Consider the following 24,426-nt stretch of genomic DNA (forward strand, 5'->3'; position numbering starts at 1 on the left):
GTTGGAAACTATACGTGTTGTAACACGTTTTCTCAATTGCTGCACTAGATTTAGACATACCTCTATTTTGAGTCTAGCAATATTGTATTTCTACTCCATCAGCACTTAAAAGAAAAACATTGTGCAATTTACTCAGCTATATTTACTGGGTAGCTAGTGGTTGTAATTTATTTTCATACAAAACACATGATTTTCATTAACACATGGAAGTAGTCACCTTGACAAATATACCCTTTAACTATTGCTCACAAGTTCACCCATGAAGAATACTTGTTACTGGAAAGAAGGTTTTCTGGATTTACATAAGATTTAGATTCTGAATTTTTACTCATAATTTTAAAAACGTCTTCCCTCAGAGTGAATCCGTACACAGCCAGTAAACTTTAAACATCAAATTGTTATTTCAGTTAAAGTGAACACGTAATAAATTAAGAAACTTAGCTTCTGAAATGAATCTAGAAAAAATACTCCAGTGAAGATGTATATGTAGAGGTCAGTAGGCCAGCTTTTCATCTGGGTCTTGAGATGTAATTGATAAGTTGATTATTGCAACACCATTACAATCATTAATGGGTTTCTTTCATAGATGACATTTTTCAGCTCGTTCCTTCGCGTTTGTATCTGTTGTTGTTTTGATGAAGACAGGAGCAGGAGGAGAAGGAGGAGGAGAGAGTTTAGAGTGGGAGGCTAAGAAGTCAAAGATGCAGTCAGATGCGATGTTTTTTGTGAAAGTAAGGGAAGAAGCGTCCATTTCTGTCCTGGACAGGCTTAGTGTCGCCTGCTGGGGCCGCGTCCCACCGGACATTCTGGACCATGACCTTGGACCACAAACTCATGGAGGAAACGGTCAATCACGTGGAGGATCTGACAGACGGCAATGAAGACGTCAAGAACACGGATGTTGCAGTGTTTGGTGATAACAATGTGGAGTCGGAGCAACGCGCTTCATCCTTCACTCCCATTGAAGTGCAGGGAGACTTTGTAGTCCGGCTACAGGATGGTCCGCGTAGGAGAACCGCCTCAGTGAAGCCTCCGTACTCTTACATCGCCCTGATCACCATGGCTATCCTCCAGAGCCCGAAAAAGAGACTCACCCTCAGTGAGATATGTGATTTTATCATGCAGCGCTTCGCATATTACCGGGAAAAGTTCCCAGCGTGGCAAAACTCGATCCGTCACAATTTGTCTTTGAATGACTGCTTTGTCAAAATACCACGGGAGCCGGGGAATCCAGGCAAGGGGAATTATTGGACTCTGGATCCTATGTCGGCAGATATGTTCGAAAACGGGAGTTTTCTTCGTAGAAGAAAGCGCTTTAAGAGGAAACGTTTCTATTTGGGAACGCCGAAGGACTCCAGTGCGCAGGAGCGCAGTCTGATTCCCGTCTTTCCTCTCCTCGGAGCGCACGGGGTGGGTTCGAGTCTCTACGGTCCAGATTTATTCCGCGATCTAGACATTGAAAGTCACGTTAGGAGCCACATGAGCCCCAGGATCCCACCTGTAAGCAGCATTATACCTGCGCTCTCCTCGCTTCTCTCCAAGAATTTCCCTTCTTGTCAAACTTTTCAACATTTCGACCCAGAACGCTGCGCCGCTGCCCCATCTTTGACTCCTAACACCCATTTCATGGCTCCTGCCACGCTCCACGGAGTGATTCCCAACTACCATGTTACTCAACTGTCAATTTTCCCCACTGGGATCATGAATTAAACTTCTTTAATGTAATCTAATGATGCTCGCCTGTCCTAAGCTCATCTTCCATCTATGCCTTACCACAAACTCACGGTATAAGTTCAATAAAATACCTAATAAAATGTAAACGTTGTGTTTAGCATTTTATTTGACTGATCAGCGTAGGATGATTTTAACAGCTTCATACATTTTATGATGTTTGTGTAATCTGAATTAAACCTCACCTAATATGCCTCATATTACGAGACAATCAAAAATACTATCGCTGCTTTATGACCCTAGAAAAATATATAATAATAACAATATATATTTAAAATGCTAATAAATGCTTTTAAATTGTTTCACTGTAAATTGTTTCCACGTATGTATGCTAGGATGAAACAAAACAATCAACAACTAATTACAATGCATAATAATTGTTAAATGTAATCAATGTCGTGAATAGAGCTACATTAGACAGTGCAGCTTTAACTTGACCTACTGGCATGCAAGATAAATTGTGGAGCAAATGAGCTTTAGGTAATAATAATAATAATAATATTAATAATAATAATAATAATAATAATAATAATAATAATAATAATAAAAATTACTCGAAACAAATAAATCTAAAACTACAACTCTTGGTAAATGTTCACTGGCTCAAACGAACTGACTCGTCACTGCCTTGAAAAAGAAATGGAAACTCTGCGTTTTAAAATTTTGCTCTTCGTAATTGATATTGATATAGACAGTAGATGCGCAGGCTTCCTCTGACCTTCAATGGTTTACTGAGTATCCTTTTGAGTTCGGCCTATGCGTGAGATCCTCCTCGTCATGAACAGCCAACAGAACAGCCTTCAGAAAACACACGGTCTAGTCAGCCTCTGCAGCCTGAACGAGTTTGCTCTGCGCACTTTGGCCACGAATATGAAACAGAGCACATCTGGACGTGAAACGTTGTTATAAATTCAATCGGATGTCCCTGTTGCTGTTGTGTGCAAGGAGAAGGCAGCAATGCATCTTGTTTTAAAGAGGCAGGATTCGGAAAATACGCAAACCTAAGCAGCATAATGTTATGCATCATTTAAAGGTAACATCAATAACAGCAGTATGTGCAAAATGTGTCTTTAATGTGGACAAGCTTTTAAATATTGAAGCCACAAGCGGAGTTAAGCTTTTACTTCATGAAATGTGTTTACGATTCATTAAAAGGAAAAGTTTATATGATTTTCAGAAAATGGTTACAAGCAAAATGTATAACAATTATCACTTGTTTTTTTTTTTTCATCAAAGTTTTGCTAAATACCCTTTGATATTCTAAATCGTGTGAATGTACAATGTGTCTGCCCTTAAAGTTCCATGTTCCATGTGTTTCGTGTTTTGACAATTACCCAATATAGACAACTAAGCATTGGACAGTATGTGCTGCTCATGAATTTTGCACTTTGTCCATTATAGGAACACCAGCTAAATGCATGTCTCTCCAAGGACTATTGGTGTAAGTGTGATGAGGGTCATGGTAGGCCTTCAACAGCAGTCTCCCACCTAAGTAACCCCTCAGTGAGCCATTTGCTTTTCTTGGCATACTAACTCACATTTTGTGAGTTTTATTTAATTGTAGCACACATGCATAGAATAAAAAAAGTCTGTGTATCACCAGGGAACGTGGTGCATTAAAGCAAGTTAGTGAAGTGTGAGTCAAAGCCCCTGAGACGGTATTGTAGCATTCACAATGTGACAGGAAATATGGAGGAGAGAGTTTATTGGAATAACATCTCCAGTCATAAAGCCTGGAATAGACATGATTTAGAAATATAGCAGCAGAGCAATGAGCTCAGACATTATGCACATATCTGTACAGACGGAGTAAGAAAAGTCAAATGTTGACTGAATTTAGCAATAAAAAGTTTTCATTCTGTCATACCATTTTTGCATTTTGTTGAACATTTCTCTGTACCAGTGGAAGTGGCTAGGATAATATTTGGAAACTTTTTATCCAGACAGCTAAGGATTGCTCCAGTGGAGGTGTGGGTGTGTGAGTGGTACAAATGGCTTTGATTATAGTCAAGAGTTGAAATGGGACCACAGAAACAGCAGATGATGAGAATATTTGCAAAACGTACCCCCTTTCAGCTGTTCTTAACTTTCAAACAATCAGATGCCAAAAGCTGACAAGCCAGAGACATAATCAGTTCACCCTCAGTAATCCTAAACTAAGACACTTGGGTATTTTTGTGTTTTGTTCTATGGAGATATTTTCATGTATGCCTGTTATCAGACATATTTTTTTGTTGATGTTAGTAAACAAATGACAAGACTTTTCTTTCAGAGGAAAAACTGGTCGCCCTGATCACCATCCTGCTTCTGGTCTTGTGACATTATTTGATGAAGGATTGTTTTTACTACACCTGTGGTGTCTGGGTGTAAGGCTATTTTGTAGTTCAGTTGCTTTCCAGATAATATGTTTTCAAAGACATACTTGAAATTATTAACAAGACTGAGGATTAACTGCTATACTGGCTGTTCTTAATCAGCAGGCTGCCAGCGTGTGCATGACAACAGCCCTGGAGACAACCACATATGTCCATCAGTGCGCGACTGCACAACAGCGGAGACAGCGTGTAATTTGTGCAGCAACCACACTGCATTAACCACATGCATGTGACTGAGCTTAGTTTAGGTTTCTCTATGAAAAGTTAAAGCAGAGTGTTTGCCAGATTAGACAGTGAAATACAGCACATCACTGTGCACTAGTCTTTTTTTCGATGAGGAAATCAATCTCACTGATATATCTCCTTAAGTGTAGAGCTAGGAGACAGTCAAAGTTTAAAGCCTTAGTCTAGTGCTCAAACCACTGCCTGCCAAGTCTAAATAACATGCTGTATTCTTAAATGAAATGAAACGTAAAAACTAAACTTTATGTGCTCACAAGCAGCATTTGATGATCACTGAAAACAGGAAAAAGGAGCTTCCTGCCTCTTTTGTAAAACAAGGGCTTCCTGTTGTTGTTGAACTATTGTGTGGCACCATTCATTGCTCATACACTAACCTTTACATATGCTTGCACATTAAGCAACTGTAAAATCTGTCTGTAACCGTAACTACTGCACTTAATTATGTACACATACATCCATGAAGGTTCACAGTCATCCAGGTCACGGTATATCCAAAAAGCACTTTTAAAAAAATGGTGCACCAGTTTCTGGTCAAGTAATTTTCTGATGGGTTAACCATAGAGTTGCCTTTGGCTTTTTGAAATGCTTTTTAGATATGTACACATATGGTTTCATATGAGATGAAAACAATGCTGATTCTTTACTCTCTGGTGTAAGTCATTGTAGATAAAAACCACCAAAGCTATGTGTTTTACCTCCACCTGTTTCACCTGCCCACACTCCATTAGGCATGCAAATGAGCCATCATCAATGTAAGCCAGTTCTGACTAATCAAATCAGTCCAGGGGGACTCACTGGTTTGTGAAGAACAGCCACTTATTTAGGTTCTGGCGTGATACAACTTCTGTACCTGCCTTTTCACTTTGAGCAGGAAAAGACACCACACTTCTCTGACACCTGAAACATGTTTCCACAAGCTTTTCAGCATCTCCCAGCATGTCAAACTCACTTCCATTATTTTGACTGTTAGCTTCTTGTCTATAGAGTTCCTTACTAAGAGCGTTTTAGTAGAAGATGCTTTTCCACTCTCATGAAAATACTCTGACATTCCACACTGTGTTCTGTGTTATGAATTCTGTGCAAAAATTGCAGCCTTCTGCCTCAATTATCACGTGTAAGCAGAGTGCATATGGAGCAACATCCTGAGATCCCTAACAGGAGGAATACCATGACTTGAAGCAATGAGCATGGGCATAAACTGGAACAATCATCTTAGACTACAGTAGAATCTTTATTGTCATTGCATCAATACAAGAAATTGCAGATGCAACATAAAACAACATAAAAAGTGAGTCCATTTACCCCGTTTACTGGTCAAATCAGTCTATTCGTTACAGGTCTGGCCAGTATCAGTGGTTGTGATATAGCAGAGACGGGTCTTGTGTTTTGCTTTTCCCTTCATTCACATAGGACGATGTTATCCCAGACGTGTTTTTTCCACTAGTTTGAGGTCTGACCACTAGAGAAGATATCATACAAAGGAGTGTAAGTTAAACAAACACTCAAAAGTAATTTAGCAAAGAAACATCTGTATTGGATGTGCAAACCAGTAAATACGGTCAACATAAAAAAAAATAACACAAGACTAAACTTCAGATGTTGTGTATAAAGTAAGATAAAAGTGGGTCAACAGAAACATAAAATGAGGAAGGCCGATAATCTCAGTCAGTCGGTTCTGCTGAGAATGCCAAACGTTTTAGGTTCAGATTTATTTTTTTGCTCCGTTGAAAAGTCTTGTAACATGTTGATCTGGAAGAAAGTGTTGTAGTTGGATCATACCTTGGGGAAAAGAGCATACTAGCCAGCTGTGGCAGTCCTGTACTGCCTGAAAGAAAAGGGAGCGAGCTGCTCCCTGAATGCCTCAGCTTTGCCACACAATAATGTGCTGTGCCACCCTGCAGCCCATAAATATCACAATATCCCCTTTTCCTCTCCTCCTCCCATTTCCCTACTTCTCCTCCCTTGAAACCGCTCTACCCTGCTGCTCTGTATCCACTTCTGCCTCCAGTGCTCATAAAAAAAAAGTGGAGCTGACAGGTGCTGGAGACCCTAGCCAGGGATACAAGGGAGGGGGAAACGGAGGGATCATTAATGAGTTCTTCAGCATTATTAAAAAGTTTTCGAATAAACTTTAGACTCCTTGTTAATATATTCACATGCACATTACACGTAAAGTAACTGGATTGGACTGATCTTTTGGAACAGGCAAAAACAAACAGTTGAGAAAGGGAAGTGATTCTGATTGAAACCAGTGCATTTCTGTCACTGTCCTCAGGCCAAACAGTGGGTAGCAAGAAAGAGTAGGAAAACAGGGGGAGGATAAGTGATACAAGGTCAAAGTCAAAGGCAGCTTTGTTATTTTAGTGAAAGACTCAAATGTCACTCCTCAGTCTTCACCCATTCTACACTATAATGTGTGACTTGTTGTTTTAATGCAGAAACAAAAAAGAAGGAATGACTGAATATTTTTTACTTTGTGGAAAATGCTGTTTGTCCTACTAACAATACATTCTCATCTTTTTCATCCTTTATAACCACTTGTTTTCTAGCCTCTAGAGGGTCGCGGGGTGCTGGAGTCTATCCCAGCTGTCATTGGGCGAGAGGCGGGGTACACCCTGGACAGGTCACGTGTCCATCACAGGACTAACACAGAGACAAAAATCACCAATGAACCTAACAAGCATGTCTATCTATGGTGGGAGGAATCCGGAGTACCCTGAGAGAACCCATGCAGGCATAGGGAGAACATGCAGATTCAACCCAGACCTTCTTGCTGTGAGACATCAGTGCTAACCACAGTACATATAACATATTAATTATATTGGTTAACTATTTTTCTAGGCTAAGTTTTTGGTTTTGTTTGTTTAACTAACTCCTTTAGTAATTCCTTGAATTAGTTATTAATACATCTAATTTACTCATTATATCTTATTGTTAATGAAAATTATTGTTGTCCAAACTCAGCATTCTGCATTCACTTGCTGTACATGTTGTCATAGAGACTTTTATTTGAATAAATCAAGGAAGTCTTTAGTTTATTATTGATATCACCCTGCGAAAACATTGAAGATTTGGTCTGTTCTACTGACAAGCCTTGCATTTACATATGCATCACCCTGGTCACCTCTGGAAAAGCACATTTCTCCTTTACCAGCAATTGCTGTTTCTTATGATCATGTATGAGCTTTTGAACTTCCAGATGGAATAAATGTTCCTGCAGTAAACAAAAAATTTTTTTTTTTTGACTTATATTACATTGTTTATAATTTGATAGTAGAATATGTTCATCATTGAAGCCCTGGTCTCGGCAACACAGCAGGGAATGACTTTACACCCTCTCCTACAGGGAGGGGTGGAGGAAGTTCTGGTGGAGCAAAACAGTAAACAGAGAAGAATATCTCACTGTTATGGATGGGAAACACAGTCCTTGCTTAGCAGGATTTTGTTGAGTTTAGTTGGTTTATTGTTACCTTAATTAATTTGTATGCACTCATTCTCCATTTTTTTCTGCTTTCAATTTATCCATTTATTTACACCGTAACATAGGGCTGGGTGTTATGACCAAAAGTGTATATCCTGGTATTTTTCAAAATTCTCACAGTATCATGGTATATCTCATCTCATCTTCTTCTACCAAGTATCTTCACTAGGCAGCCTATCCCAGCTGTCCACGCTTTTGTTTTGACAACAGTCAATATACATATTGTAGAATAATCCCACACTGGCTTGCTCCGATTTGTTCTCACTTGGGTGGTTTGAGGGTGCTCACCCTCACTCTGGTCTTGGCACACATGTGCTCCCTCACTGGGGCAGTGGTTCTCGGGTGCTGGGTCTCCTGACTTGACTCTGGGTCCTGGTAATGGTCTCACTCATATTTAGGGAATGCCCACATGGATGCGTGGTGTCACCATCCAGCTTGTGCTGGATCACATCAAGAAGAGTTGATGAATCCTGCCTAATAAGGGCTGGACTGCTCTTTCACTCTATCACTGTGTGCCCTATCTTTGACTTGGCTCCTCCATTGGGACACCCCTACTAACCTGAACTGTCCCATCTCTCCAGAGTTCCACACAGAAACCTTCTCGACCCCCTCAATCCTGAGTGAGGTGACTTGGAAGTCCTACCAGTTCCTACCAGCACCACATGCCTCCCTTCCTCTGTCCGTCCTTCCACAACTTCTCTGTCCTTTGTTCTCCCCCTCTATTCATTGAGGTGTAGCACTGTCCTCCCTTCCACAGAAGGTCACTCCATTCAATAAAGATCAAACTAGTAAAACAAACCAAAACAAACTAGCTCCCAGGGAGGGCCGTTGATGGTCACACACACACACTGAAACAAAAAAGCAAAATTCAGCTGCAAGAATATAACTGCATCAATCTCATATAGTATTGACACCCTGTGGTGCCTAAGTATAGGCACCACAGGGCAGCCTACTACTAATACCACTTTATATACTATTATTTCGTAATATTACCAAAACCCACTACAACTAAAGTATATTATTAAAAAGTGTGTTGTTGCAGGAGGCAAAACAGAAAAAAAACAGAGGTAATTAGGTGTTGAAAACGTAACATTTTCTTGCCAACTAGCTTAATTGGAGTAGAAAGTGGAGAGCATAATGTAACATGCAGCAAGTGGACTCACTTTGGAGGCTAACAGAGTAAACTTCACCAATTAAATAAATATTAGCAGCAAGAGTTACCATCAGGTACTCCCACAGAAATAGTCTCCACTTTTTCTTTAATGTCCTGCTGCACAGACCACCATCCTGTCTGCCTAAGGAACCATGTAAAATGTCATGTTTTTATTGACAAGTAGACATCCAACATTGGACCAGAACTTTGGAATTTTTATGCTGCCTCCAGGTAGCACACTGCTACATTATCCATATTAATGCACAGAGTTTTTTTAAGCAATACTTTTTTTTCATTATATTTAGTTATGTTTGTACTGTGGTCTGTTATATTTTATATTGTGCAGTAAGTAAGCATCTTCTTTATATTGTGATTCATGTTGTGTAAATCTTTCCATGCATTTTGATTGTTTTTATTTTATTGCCGTTATATTTTATTATTGTTTGATCTCAGTGTGAAATAGTGTGGAGTTGGATTGAAATTGAATTATGCCACTTGGATGGTCACAATCTCTTTTGAAAGCCAAGAACTGTGAAGTTTCTATCACAAGGTGGTAGAGTGTGTGGGGTTCATGGTACGTCATAAAAGTGATGATCTTGCATAAATGGATGGCTTTTATTGTTGATTTAATCGTCATTTATTCATAATATTTAAACCATATATACATGTCATGGAGTCAAATAGGAATGTTTGTGGCAAATCAAGCCCCACACAAATATGAAGCAATAAAACCGGTCTCGAATGTACTACATTTTATTGTCCACTAGATGTCCTAATAGAGCGCACTGTGTCATTGTAACTTCGAGTAGTGAACCTTTTTTGCGAATCACATTGGCTATCACTACTGGTCACTATAAAAAAAATAAATAAATAAATAAAAAAAACAACCAACAAGGCACTTTTTTTCGTACAAGTCCTCGAAGTCTTCATTTTTCAGAACTTTCCATCTTCATCGCCCCTCACAGTGACGCAGTCACCGCTTGCGTGTTTAAAAGCGCTACACTGAAAATGGTCTGGACTGAAAGTGTCATGAGGCACAGTGTTCAGAACACTGTGTGCTCAAATACACTGGTTTGCCAGTATATTAAAAATACATACCATAACGGGAAAAAATTGTGGTATTTGGTATGAACTGGTACACAGCCCAGCCCTACTATAGCATGTACATTTGGAGCTGTGGGGCCTTTGGGCCTTGCTCATAGCACTTTAGCCATGTAATCCACAGCTCTGTATTAATTTGAGGAATATTTTAGTAATTACAAAACTGAATATTACCATTAGGATAACTGTCTGAATTGTTTGTGGCATTAACCTACAGTGCTATGCTGACCAAAGAATGACTCTGTCCCTATTTTGAGAATTAAATTCTTCATGGTATGAGCTGCATCTGTTTTCTCTGGTCTTCAGAGTATTTAACAGAACAAGAAGAATCATCACACAGAGATATGGAACCAATCTACATAACGCCGCAGAGTCATTGACATCTTGTACCAGACATGGGTGAAAATGCAGGTCTGTGTCGTCTGTACAAGCATAGCACAGCCCCCCTTGAACCACAATCCCCCTCAAACTAGACACATAGCAGAAGTGGCACACTGTCAGCAACCACACAATGCTAGGATTCACTTCAAAACAATGAGGATGCAAAACAAGGGGGATGCATGAACATGTGTGGAGAAAAAATGACCAAGTTGAAAGGCATAAAAGCTGAATATGTCTGAGCATATGGTTGCCAGATTTGTAGCAGATTCTAGATCATACAGATGCAACCTTCCCTGGTTTTTAAGTGTGGGAGGATGAATGGGACGCGAACAATGATGTGAGGGAGTCTGTTTCATTTTAGAGTGCCCGTTGAAGGCACTCTCTGTGTGTGTGTGTGTGTGTGTGTGTGTGTGTGTGTGTGTGTGTGTGTGTGTGTGTGTGTGTGTGTGTGTTGACAGAAAGCTCCATTCACAACAATAGATGCTTTGAATCTGATGCTCCTTGGATACCACAGTGGAGAAGACAGTGGAAAGTGTAAGACATGCGTTTCAATAGAAAGTTCAGTATTGGGTAATGTTCGCAGCATTATTCATGTGGTTGAACTAAATCAAAGGGATGGATGAAAAATGTTTTAAAAAGTCATCAACTCAACTGTAATCAACTTTTATTCTGATCCGTCTGCCAAAATAAACAGAAAATATAATAAGAAAAACTGCAAGATCTCTCTGAAATTACATTTACATGCAAATGTGACACTGACAGAAGACTTCACAAGGAGAGAGCATGTGTTATGTAATGTTTTTCCATGTGTGCACAAAGGCAAAAGAGCAGACTTGTGATGAGTGTCACAAGCTTGTTTCAAACAAATGATTTACACACAGGATGACTGTCCCTGCTTAAGCAATGTGTTCGTCTAGACCTGTAGTGCACTTGAGTGTGTGTACACAGGTTCACTATTGAATTACGTTAAAACGAGTGAGATAAAGTCATTTCTGTTGTTGTTCTGTGTGTTTTAAATGTCATCAAATAGATTTCCAGAGCCACAATCAGGCAACATTTCCATTCATTTCTATATTTCATTATCATCATGTAATTCAATCTAATATCATACGTGTGTGTGTTCGCGATCATTGTTACTTATGCTGTCAACTCCCTGACTCAAAATATTCTATAATGACTGTGACTGGGCACACATGCCAATTATTACAGATCATGGACTTGATTCTTTGGTCTAAATACCCACACATGTACACACGCACACATACACACACACGGACACACACACGGACACACACACACACGATTCTCATAACCGCAGGCCTCTCTCTCTATTCAGCATCCAAGTAATTACATGAGACAACATTTAGTTTCAAAAGGAATCCATGCAGGCATTTCATTTTCCACCATTTATTATTCCAGCCAAGTGGGATAAACCCTAACAGGACGCAATAACAGAGAATCAATAAAAAAAAACTTTTAATAGTTTCAGGTAATGCATCACTACATTGTAGCTTGGATGGAGCAAATATGGCCTGAAGGCCAAGATATGTGCATTTGCCATTCCAAGATCTCTGTTTTCCTTAATATGTCATTATAAGGTCAAGAAAAGAGGTTAAGTGTGAAGAAGCAGGTAGGGCATTGTATGCTAATATGCAACATAACATACAAAGTACCATGGACAGGACCTTGTAAACACACATTGTATTCTGTCATTTAAGAGCACAGTTTTATGTCATGTTGTGCAATAGCCACATATTTATCCAGTTAAATTTTATTAATTTGGATCCAGCTTTCTTACAGAGTTTATAGGACTTAAAAATGCCTGAATCCCAGAGGTAGGGCTTGTTGAACAGAGCTCACCCACTGTTAGCTATGTAAACAGCCGTAAACCACACACAGACACACACACATGCTCCAGAGGAAATGGCCTGAGAGAGAAAAAAAAGGACGCTCAACCCAAAGCTGGACCTCAAAGGAGCACTTTGTGAATCTCTTGTAATATGCTGTGTGCTGGTTAAATGCAGAAATGAAACACACATACATGCACAGAAGAGACAGAAGAAAAATGTGACTGACAGGGAACAGATTGGAATGAGGAAAACAAACAGTTTAATTAGTAAAATTGGAAAATGTGAATTATGTGACGAAAAAGTCAATAATTCAATAATAATAATTCCTGTTTATTTTCATCTGGTGAATTCATGACCTTGAAAACAACAGTTGGCAAAAAGTTTATGTAAAAGTACAAGCTCCTTCCACTGAGTCTGCAGAAATGACACAAATTACAAAAGCATTTTTCTGTTTCTTTATCTCATTTTTATTGTTGAACATTCATAATGCATTTTATTGTCAGCTTACTTGTGGAAATACTTTATTCTACTTGTGAATAAAAGGTATTTATTGTATTTAAAGACCAAATTGAACATATTTTTATTTATTTATTTTAGGATTTTAATTATTACCACAGGCATGGTAATGACATTATCATTCAGTGAACTTTTAAAATAAGACAAATAAATTAGTCTGTCCTTGATTCAGTAATTAAAATTGTGTTTGCTATATTAGAATAGAAGAGGAAATAGAAAAATAAATATTCATAAAAGCAATATATCAATGAAGTGAGCGTGAGAGTGAGAAATGATGTATTGGAATTTAACTGAGGCAAGAGAGTGCTACTTAAAAGGCAAATTCTGAAAATATATACCCGTAAATCATAATTACTGACTTATTTATTAACACATGATTAAAATCAGTTCCTTGTTCCTGTGTATACACAACCTGTCTTATTTTGTCCCATCACCACCTTCCCAAAACACTCTGACCATGTTTTGACAGGTGGTCATCACTGCATTACAGTGTAGGAGGAACTGGAACAGAGCAACTGTTTGTGAACGTGCGGATGTATTTGTGCTACTTCTATAACCAGATGACAGACAAATAAATCCAAACGCACTGAGAAAATCTACAGAGAGACTGAACTAGGAGGGAAAGGCTGCACGTTATTTCAGTCACAATACACCCAGTTGTCAGAGAACCCTGTGACCAAAAGCATTTTCATTCCCTTCTTTATATTTCATAAACCTCTTCTGTTTGCCGAACAGCACATCTGGTGGACAGATGTGTATCTATCCTCCATCTCCTAATTTCTCTCCCTTTCTACATTTTTTTTTCCTATGGGCAGGCCTGGTGTTAATCCCTCTTTCCTCCACCTGGCCTGGACCACCCACACACTGAACTGTGCAGCGCGGCCCACCAGCAGCGAGCAAGTGTGTGTGTGTGTGTGTGTGTGTGTGTGTGTGTGCGTGTGTTATACATCATGAAGCCAAAAAATTGTACTCGCTTTCAAACAGAAGTAAAAATTAAATGCACACAACTGGAAATGAGCACAAGTTAAACTTATTTGTGTATAGAGTATCATTTATTAATCAGCTAGAAAAACTCTTGTAAACAGTATTCATTATTAACTGACTGATTTGATATACAAATAACATATCTGAAATACGTGTTTTGCACTTTTCTTAGATCTTAACTTATGTGGAAAAGATTTAAGTTTGAAGGAGCACCTCAACTGTACAATTGTGTGTTTATTTGGGTTTATGGTATGTATGGACATGTTTATACACTCTATAAGCTATTACCCCTGTGTTTAACGTCATTACTGTTTTGTAGGATAACCAATACCCACATTAATTGTATGTCAAAATACACTTGCAGACTTTATTTTACTTTTTCAGTTTTTTAATTTCCCATATTAAATGCAGGTGACAAAATTAATTAAGCATAATTAAGTTTGATTAAAAATAAATACTTTCCTTTAAGCAAGTGGCGTGGTTAATACTGGTCAATACTTTTCTTTTGTCACCATCTAGTGGTGAACAGACCACACCACAGAAAGGCTCCAATCTGCACAGTCAACAGTGAAAGGTTTCATTTAGCACCATTGTCTAACTCTCAGTGATTGCAGTGGATGTTATCAATCATAGCAGGGTGACGAAAGTGGACTGCAGCAGGACCTCCCTACTCTAATAACCCCACAACTGATGTGTCCCCTCGGGCAAAAACCAGTAACTCCTCAAGGGCCATGTGCGTTCTACTTTAAATTAAATTAATATGTTTCTGAATTATATGCGCGTGTATGTGTGTGTATACAATGACCAGCCACCACATTAAAACCACTGACAGGTGCAGTAAATAACACTGACCGTCCTTGTGACAATTCATGTGCTATGAAACCTTTCAACCTGGCATTCCCGTGGATGTTTCTTAGACATGTACCACCTACCTAGACCAGACTAGGTACCCCCACCCCATAGCAAAGACGCTCCTTGACGGCAGCAGCCATCCCCAGCAGGATGCAGCCTGACACAGACACACACTTCCAAAAGCGCTTTAGGAACAACTCAAAAAACATGCAGAACAGCACAAAGTGTTGGCCAATGTCCATTCTGTGATGAGTCACAACTGCTCTGGAGGCACAAGGGACACCTTGATAATGCTACATGATTCTGTTAGCATTAGAAAATCTCCTCACCCCCAAGCAGTTGTGTCTAATTTTGAATTATAAATGGCAGAGCCTCTGTCTGGCAGAGGATCTCAATCAGTACATTTACATACACAGTATAATCGAGCTTCTGAATACGGTACTTGTCACAGTTTACATGCAACAGAGAAAATGGTGGATAATAGTACAGCGATTTTAATCTCGTACCATTGTGCACGCTAATTATGGTGCAGATAAGATGTGCACTATCCATCAAGTGGTTCTTCTACCAGCTGTTTGCCTTCTTCTTCTGCGACGACTTCCTTGGATGTTTTTTTTTTAGCTATACACCAGCACAGCGGTTGTGGCACATGCGCACACGTTGTCCAGTTAAAAGTTCAATTTTCCCCGCCATGTACACACCGTACATGGCGGGGAAAATCGATTTCCAGTCACATTATCTGGGTGTTCTGGATAAAGAGAAGTCCAATTTCTTTGGGAGTAATGTGTTTACATGCACTTAAGTTGCTCTTCTCCCTTTACACAGCCTCAGGGGACTCTTCTGTGAAACTCCTGAAGTTTGCAGATGATACCACCATTGGACTCATCCAGGAGTTCCTTCATGCAGAAGGGAAGTGAAACAGCTGGTCCTCTGGTGCAGTCAGAACTACCTGGAGCTAAACCTGACAGTTCGACCAGCTAACGACTGGGTAACTTCATTTTGGAAATGCATTGGCATTGCAATTTTTTCTCAAGAAAACCCCTATAGAAATTACAATATATTAACTCAGCATCCATTTTGCACATTTCTGTCATACCACAACTCATGCCATGGATCTCTGCGATTTCCATGTACAAGACTATGAACATCCACCTCAAAATGCTGCAGTATAGAGTTCACAAAGTATTTGATTGTACCAGTGAAGGCCTCAAGAAGCTTTAGTGAGTCACTGTAGCATTCTGTCTGCCCTCATTCCAACTAGACTTTTTTGGTGCCTTCAAAAGCAGTGTTTATTGAATTGATGAGAGAAATCCATCTGATGCTCTTTTGTGTTATTCACAACCTTGTAATGGGACACGTTTGCTGCTGTTTGCATGAATGGCAAGTTAATATATATGTAATTTTGTCATATGGTGAATTCTTCATATTCTTTAACCATATCTTTTCATTTCCATTTCATTAAATTATCTGGTCATTAGCTTACTAAAATGTTAGCCTCTGTGGATTCTAGATGTCAACAGTGGAAGTGGCAGTGGTGTTCTCACAACAGTTGATGTTATCACTTGAATGTCAAGTGTTTTGTGTACATGACTTACCATGTTGTAACCACAGAATCACAAGTAACATTTTAAGGCAGCCTACAACATAAGAAGTCATGTAAAAATAAATAAATACTATAAACTAACTAAACTAACTAAAAAATACTAAGGTAACATCGACTGTATGTTACTGCAAGGCACCCATTATCAGTTTAGTCATGGAATGAGCAAATAACATACGTAGGAAATTCAAAGATATAATGTTGTCTAACAGCAGTGTTCTCATAACTTAAGTCTAATGTTGGCAGTCGGATGACAAGTATTTTGTGCAAAGAAGGACTTCCCGTGCTATAACCACAAGGAGACAAGTTCCCTTTGAGGACAGCATTTTACAGACTGTAGGTTTCTGTCATCTTGTAAGTCATGTTGATAAGTAGGTAATCTGTAAATGAAACAGTAAATAACTACAGCTGAAGCTCTTACAAAGTAACTTCTGGCAAGCAAGATGAATAGCCTGGTGGCCTGCTCCTCTAAGCAATCTTACATCATATAGCGTATAAGATCGTCATGTGTGTTGGTTGTAGATGATGTCCTGTAGCAATGTCTGTTATTGTGTAGGTGCCACTTTTACATATTCCTGTCCTGCTGTTAGTTAGTTGACAGTTTTATATGTTACTCTGCTGAAGCCTCACAATTTTTCTATAAGACAGTATATCCTAAAATATTTCTCTGTAATGTTAGAACATCATATTATTTATCATTAATAGAATAAAACAAGTACAACCTCTGATTTCTTTTTGCAGTACTGTTACCAGGATGACTAAAACCGCTTTCACAAATAGTTGGTTGATGCGAGATCTGATGCGAGATTTTCTGATTTCGCACTGCCAACGGTCCTGGGTCTGACCTCCCACTGTGAGAGCTGCATACCAGTTTTTTTCTTCCCTCCGTTGGACTATCTAGTCCTTTAGTCCTCAGTACTGATGGCTTCACGAGCTTCTGCACTAATGAAATTTGTATGCATTAGAGAACAAATTCAAGGCATCCTTCCAGCAAGTGTCAAAGGTCAAAGGTCAGTAGGTACAGTATATGTACAGTTTTTCAATGATTCTCTTCTCTTCTCTTCTCTTCTCTTCTCTTCTCTTCTCTTCTCTTCTCTTCTCTTCTCTTCTCTTCTCTTCTCTTCTCTTCAGTAGATAGCAGATAAAGTCAGACCTAATCAATACTTGGAATCTTTCTGCTCATCACAGTACAAAAACACCTCTGGTTACCAATGATCCCCCTCATCGCTTCAGACAATGGATGTGAAGTCTGTTCAAGATAAAAGGAACTGCATTAGACTGGTTTCAATCCTGTCTGTCAGACATGATACAAAAGTAAGTTATGGAGTTCCTCAGAGTTCTGTTTCTTGACCAATACTCTTCATATTATATATTCTTTCCTTAGCCAATATTATTAGGAAACACTGTATACATTTTCATTTCTAAGCAGACACCCAGCTATATTCATCTATGAAACCAGATGAAACTAATCAGCTGGTTAAACTCCAAACATGTCTTAAAGACATAAAGGCTTCGATGACCTGTAACTTACAATGATCAGGCTTAACCTCTTATATTCATTCATTAATTCACCTGTGATAGAACAACTGCTGCCACTAACAGTTCTATTTATATTCATGAATTGAAAAATGAAAAATTGATTCATTCAAATGTTCTTATTATGATGAAAGTGGCTTTACTGTCTCAGGGAAATTTAACATAAACAATTAGAATATAGATTTTTCTTTAATCTTTCAGAATGAGTAAAACACTAGCACAGTGCATAAGAAAGACTAGAACATTTACATATAATTAAGACCAGAGTGAGAGAGTGGTAAACAGAAAAGTATAGTATGTGGTGAATTAGCTGTGAAAAGTGAGACAGAAAGTGGAAAAGTGATGCTATGTTTCCTATTAGTACAGGACGGGGGTTTGACTACAGGGCCTTCCGCTAGCTGGGAGCACACCAGTGGAATTTGGACAGCCGCAGTGCTGATGATGAGAAATATGGGAGAGGAAGACACAATATGCTGTTGTTCCACACATCGATCATCCAAAACATTCATGCATCATATGTATGTCTAGTGACAATAACATGCTCAGCTTTCCACATATACACAATTAACAACATATGCTCGGACCACATTCATGAACTGCATACACACAAACACACATACACACCCTAAAAGGCTATTGTCAGTGCTCATCTCATATGGAAATATTTGTAACTGTGTTGCCAGACGTGGAAGTGGATATGAGTTGGCTGTTTGAAAAGCCGCAGTGGTGTCGTAAAGTTCGGCACGTAGTGACGCTTCAGAGTCAAAGGTCAGCCCGGAGCCTGGAGGTTAAATGAGTCAGACACAATGAGCTTTTCTGGTCCATCCCTCTGCTGTGTAATCTCATCTTTCCTGACTTTATATTTGGTTAAAATGACACTGAAAAATCTCAAACCAGAGTACATCTACATATGATTATTAACGTCATTCTGTTACATTCGCTGAGCCCTCAGGTACTTCTTATCTCATTTATGTTCAAACATTTACCACACTAGGCATTTATTATTACATACCTACTGAGCTAGTGTTACCTAAGTCCAAACTCCAACACTCGCACTGGAGAAGACCAAGTACAATATAGTTGTAAAGTAAAAAAGAGGTAAAATTCCTGAGGTACAGATAGCCATATTGTCTTGAGGATGTAGGCGATCCTTTAGGAGTGGAGGAAACCCAGCAGCAGTGTTGGGATTATGTTAAAGAGTCTGATTGCCTCTGGGATATAAGGCCTCTGTTAAAGCTTTTTCTTATGCTGTGGGTACACTAAATCTGACTGAAGGAGCTACCTAAAGTTCCAGCAGTGTCATATACAGTTTGGCTCAAAAATATTTGGACAGTGACACAATCTTCATTATTTGGGCTCTCCAAGCCACCACATTGGATTTGAAATGAAACAACTGAGATGCAATGAAAGAGCAGATTATTAGGTGTAATTCAAGTTTGGCCAATTTGGCCACTCCTAATATTTCAGCTATCTTTCTGATTTTGTCAGATTTTGTCTTTTTTTGTTTCAGCCCAAGGGTAGTCTGTTATACTGTCATTAAGATCTCCTTTGAGTGCAAGTTCACAGCAACAGCTTCCAAATGCAAATACCACAGCTGGATTGAACTCCAGACCCTTTGGCTGCTTAAATAATGATGGGTTAATGGCGGTAATGATGGTTAATAACATGATTGGTATACAGCTAATATAACAAACCCTCTGTCAGTGTGCATATATGTGAACCTAACGTAAGGTAAGTAAAAAGCATGTTAGTTACTTGATCCTGTTGGATGTTAAGTGAAAATATTTGATCTTGCTGAGCAAGTTCCATTCAAAGACAAAATATGTTTTTGGTTTCATTTCATGCTCCATTGTCTAATTGAATATGCAAATATATGTTTGACTCATCTGAGAACTTTATATATAACACATTAACAGCTGAAACTGAAATTTAAATGATCACCTGTCTCAAAATGTCAGATAAATATTTTCTAGTCAACCGACTGGTCTAAGGGACCAATTTTTACCTTTTTATTCTTAGAATCGGTCAATATTTTTCCTCTATTCTCCACACATACTATATGCGGTCTTCCATTGATAGTATGCTTGTACTGCAGAGTGATCCTGCAGTCAAACCTTGTTGCACATTTGTGTATTTTACATACTTGATTGGAGTACCTCACAGCACTGTTTCCGCTTCTCTGGCTCCTGAGCAATTGTTGATGTGGAATGTACAGTATGTGCACAATCAAGGAAACTATTGATTGAGCCTATTATGCTCTGATTAGCTGGCCAGCCATGCTCTCCCTCCCACCTGGGTGAGTCTATTCTGGTACAAGAGACAATAAAGAAACCCTTCACTCCTACTTCCCCATGATTTCGTAAAGTATGTTCGCACATAATCTATACTTGAATCTTCCTCAACCGAACCCTCCACTCGGTAGGATTTCATATTTTAAAAAATATGGAAAGCATAAATAAATGTATATTGCATGTGAATATTATATATATATATTGAATGTGAGCGAGGTGCTTCTGTTTTGTCACATCTGTGGCTTTGGTAGATTTCCTGTTTGGAAGAAGGGCACACCAAACACCCTGATCTACCCCTATGCCCACCTCAGTACCCCACCTCTCTCCCCTACCGGCCCCTCCCCCACCCACAACCCTGCCCCGATCTTCTCTGCCAAACCAGGAAGTGTGCACAGGAAACAGCTGTCCCTCACGTCCGCCTGCTCGCCCCAGGCCAGGTGCATCCTGGGAACGGAGTGATGTGTGACCGCCGGCATGTGGTTGACACTGTATGAGATGCCGTTACAGTAATCAGAGTCACTGTGAACTTTAGACAGACAGAAGATAAGGTTCCTTGCTAATATTTTGTGATAACATTTGACGGAGAGGACAAACTAAATTATTTGATCTGGTCAGATCAGGTGTATGAAATCGAATTGTTGCTTTTGCTGAAATGTATTACAAAAAAATGTATTATAATATTCATATGTGTTGTGACTTCAGGTGGGGCTACGTGAAAGCTGATAAACCAAAAGATGTAATTTACTGCAAAAGCAATGCCAGATCTTCTACACTTGCTTAAAGTTGCTTAAAATGCAGTTTCGCCATTATTATTTAATAATTGTGTTTATTTTTTATTTTTCACTTTTACATTGGTTCTGAGAGTTTCTCGTTCCCTCCCCATTACACAGACTATGTGGTATGGCCATTATACATTACAGTGATTATGACTGATAATCTTGATACTGTTTGATTCTGTTTAAATTTCAACAAAATAATCAGTTTTGTCTGGTTTAACAGATGCATTCGGTAGTTTGCATCACAATGCTTTCTAGAAGAAAAGTCACTCCGTCATTTTTCATATGTTACGACCACATGTAACGTGTTTGCCCATATAGTGTTTCCCAGTGTTGTGTTCTGCGTTGTAATATATTTCCTGTACTGTTTTTCCAGTTTGCTAATTCTTTCCATGACCGGGTTTTAATGAAACATTTGCTGGGTGAAGTGGATCAGGTCTGTGTGAGAATTAATGTCAGTAACTGAGATCCGATTCAAGGCTGACAGTGTAAACCCATCCTCATGTTTTTTCCTAAATCAACCAAAGCTTTCCTCGCTGTCTGTGCCGTGTCAGGATGGCCAGTCTCCAGGACAATCAGGAAAAATAAACAGAGTCGACATCTGCCACAGCCAAGAAGGAGAGAGAGAGCGTCTGTTCCGGCCAGCTCTTGCAACATTGTTTGTCACTTTCTCCATGAAATTCACTGCGAATATTGCCTCAAACAATTAGGTTCCAGTGATCCTTATCACCTGCCACACAATAGTGTTTACATGACGTGAAGGAAATGTGGCCATGGAGCTCACTTTAGGGAGTGTGTATGTGTTTTTTGTACGTGTGTATGTCCTCATAGCATGTTGATTTGATTTTGAAGACATTAAACTCACACTGTTTTCTGTGAATAATATGTGTGTCATGTTGCTTTTTAAAAGTGCACAAATAGAAACTGCAAACATCTTTTGAGGTTTTACAGCCCTACTTGGTCTGATAGGTGTGATGGTGGCTAATGTTAGCTAATTTTTCATCCGCCAATGTGTAAATGATGCACTTTTTTTGACGACTTTTTGTTCAGTTAGGTCACCTAATAATGGGTTCTTCAAAGCAAACAGTGGTGCTTTCACGTGGGAATGTGTAGGAACTGTGTTTACGAGGAAAGTCCAATGCAGTAGTCATGACCTTGAAAGTGGACATTATTTGAAATAACTGTTCCCAAGTTGGCATGTTAGCATTTTCAGAAACAGTGGAGGCCAATGTCAATTTTCTCTGCAGCCTTGTATTTTCCTTATTCCTTTGCATTTGCTATATTAGCTTGGTAAATTAAATCCAGTAGCTTCTGAGCAGATACTTGTCAAGCAGCAATATTCATGACTAAAAGCCAACGTTATAGCTTAAATTCCAAACATTTTGTGTACACTTTTTTATATGTTGTAATCATAAGCTCATAAGTTTCATTTAAAGGTGAAGAATTTAGGGATATGGAAGATGAAGAACATCACTGGTAACTTCAGTGTACCCACAGTGACAAAATGTCAAAGCCAGAACTATCTGCATGTATTTGTGAAATACTTTGATCTAGAAACTGAGTGATGTAAACAAGGCTAGTTTGTGAACTGGTCTCTGTAGCAGGCATGCTAACACACCCATCATTTGGTTAGCGCTACTGAGTCAATAGGACAAGCGACCACATCATTTCATTCAATAAAGGCCTTTTTAAAAAACTTGAGACATTTCTTTTGAGTCTTCTTAATGAAAGAACAATGTATTAACCCAACCTTTGACTGTAAACTGTTTTCTCGGGCATTTCATACTGATGATGACAGCTCTGTGTCCCTCAGATGTCTGTTAAAATAGCTTGGTCTGCTCACTGCTCCATGCTAGTTTAGAGGTTTCTCACAGTTGATTGCTATGCAAATTGTGAAGATTTAGTGCAGTTTTGTGACTCTGTCTACCAGGCCTTAATTCTGTTTCCTTTTATCTGCAACTGTGACACACAGACACTCAATACATCTGTCTAATAACACAGTGTTAGTACTTCCTTTAGGCTACAAAAAAGTTTCCACTCCTCATGCAAACAAGTCAAGCAAGAAGATCAGTGTTTCTGCAGGTGCACACACTCATAAGCTTTATGAAAACACACGCATGCATGCACACACACACACACACACACACACACACACACACACACACACTCACACACACACATACACACACACACACACACACACACACACACACACACACACACACACACAAACTAATGCACGAAGGCTCCCCCCTCCATACCTATTCTATTGAGCAGGGTATATTAGGTAGCCAGGAGGAGGAGGGCGTGACAGTTCCGCTTTGAGATTAAAACAATTCTCCCTTGATTTCTTCCTCACTCAAGTGAAAAGCAGAAGCTGTCTGTTATCATTTGTTTCTATTATTATTCCCCATTTACTGCTTGAGTGTGTGGCCTTAAATGACAGAGACAACCATTTCTCCTGTGTCTGCTCCGAGGTAATCTGTAACTCTGAGAAGTCAGTGTCTCACCTTAAGTAGTGGAAACCCAACATGTGAAGTAATTTGTTGCTATTTGGCTTTCTTCAGGGTTTCAACAGCAGAAACCAACCTACCAAACAGACCAACAGTAATTGCTTAAGACATTATTATTAAACTTTTATTAAACAATTATTATTAAAACAAGTGCGTGCTATGTATCTAAAGTGCTTTTATGCTGTCTTGTCACTTCTTTTCCACCATACATCTATGAAAATACTGGAATAAGATAAATTTTGCCCAAACGTTTATTAATATTACAGCAGTGTGGCTCTGCATTACAGGGGCATATACTGTAAAGCACAGGAATAGCTAATCCCAAAGGATTTCTGTCTGTACCTAGTGTAGCTTTTTATATATTACAGGCAAATTCATGCAGCATGTGCATGCCCAGTGGTGCCACTACAACGTTATTCTGGTGCACAGAGTGTGATCAACTGGAACCCCAGCTGTCAGACGCAAAAAAGTGTGACGACCAATAGATGACACTATCTGCACTCTGATACTATACTAAGCATTGTCATGTTGCCATATTCAGACCCAGCAGTTGTTTGGAATAATGATGATAGTAAAGATGACTACAACAAAAACAATAACATTACCAATGATGATTATGATGATGAAAGCGATGACAGATTTGTTGCTCAGCAAACTGCTCTCTTTCCCAGGACCTTGAAGGTCATGTAACTGTAAAGCCTTTTTAATGTTTGTGTTTCAGTCTGTCTAAGAAGGAAATGACTGAGGGAATGTAAAAGAAGTGCTGACCCTGAGGTTGAAAGAGAGGTGCAGTGAGAGAGAGAGTTTGGGAAGAAGTGAACAGGAATGGGTGAGGGATGGATTGAGGAAGGAAGTTTGGGAGCTGCTAGAGAGGACGATGACGACTTGTGTGTTGGTCACGAGTGACACAGGTGGGCTCTGATGTCATAAGAGAAACCAGGGGCCCAAAATGAGACTCAAGTCCTATAAATAAAGACCATTTGTATCACCAATATACTAGTGGCAGCAGCTTACACTTATTTTACTGAATATGCTGCATTTAG

At 39.2% G+C, this 24,426-nt stretch overlaps 1 protein-coding gene across 1 annotated transcript; it reads left to right on the forward strand.

Moving 5' to 3' along the window:
• Positions 1–601: 601 nt before the first annotated feature.
• Positions 602–3,600, forward strand: LOC125004280 (forkhead box protein D1-like). Its single transcript, XM_047578779.1, has one exon. The coding sequence runs from the start codon at positions 814–816 to the stop codon at positions 1,708–1,710; it is 897 nt and encodes a 298-aa protein (XP_047434735.1). The 5' UTR covers positions 602–813; the 3' UTR covers positions 1,711–3,600.
• Positions 3,601–24,426: the final 20,826 nt, after the last annotated feature.

The sequence above is a fragment of the Mugil cephalus genome, chromosome 2 (assembly GCF_022458985.1).
Source record: "Mugil cephalus isolate CIBA_MC_2020 chromosome 2, CIBA_Mcephalus_1.1, whole genome shotgun sequence".
In the NCBI taxonomy this organism is placed as follows: Eukaryota; Metazoa; Chordata; class Actinopteri; order Mugiliformes; family Mugilidae; genus Mugil; species Mugil cephalus.

Bases quoted from the DNA above. Each gene is read 5' to 3' on its own strand.
- LOC125004280 (XM_047578779.1), top strand. From the start codon at position 814: ATGACCTTGGACCACAAACTCATGGAGGAAACGGTCAATCACGTGGAG.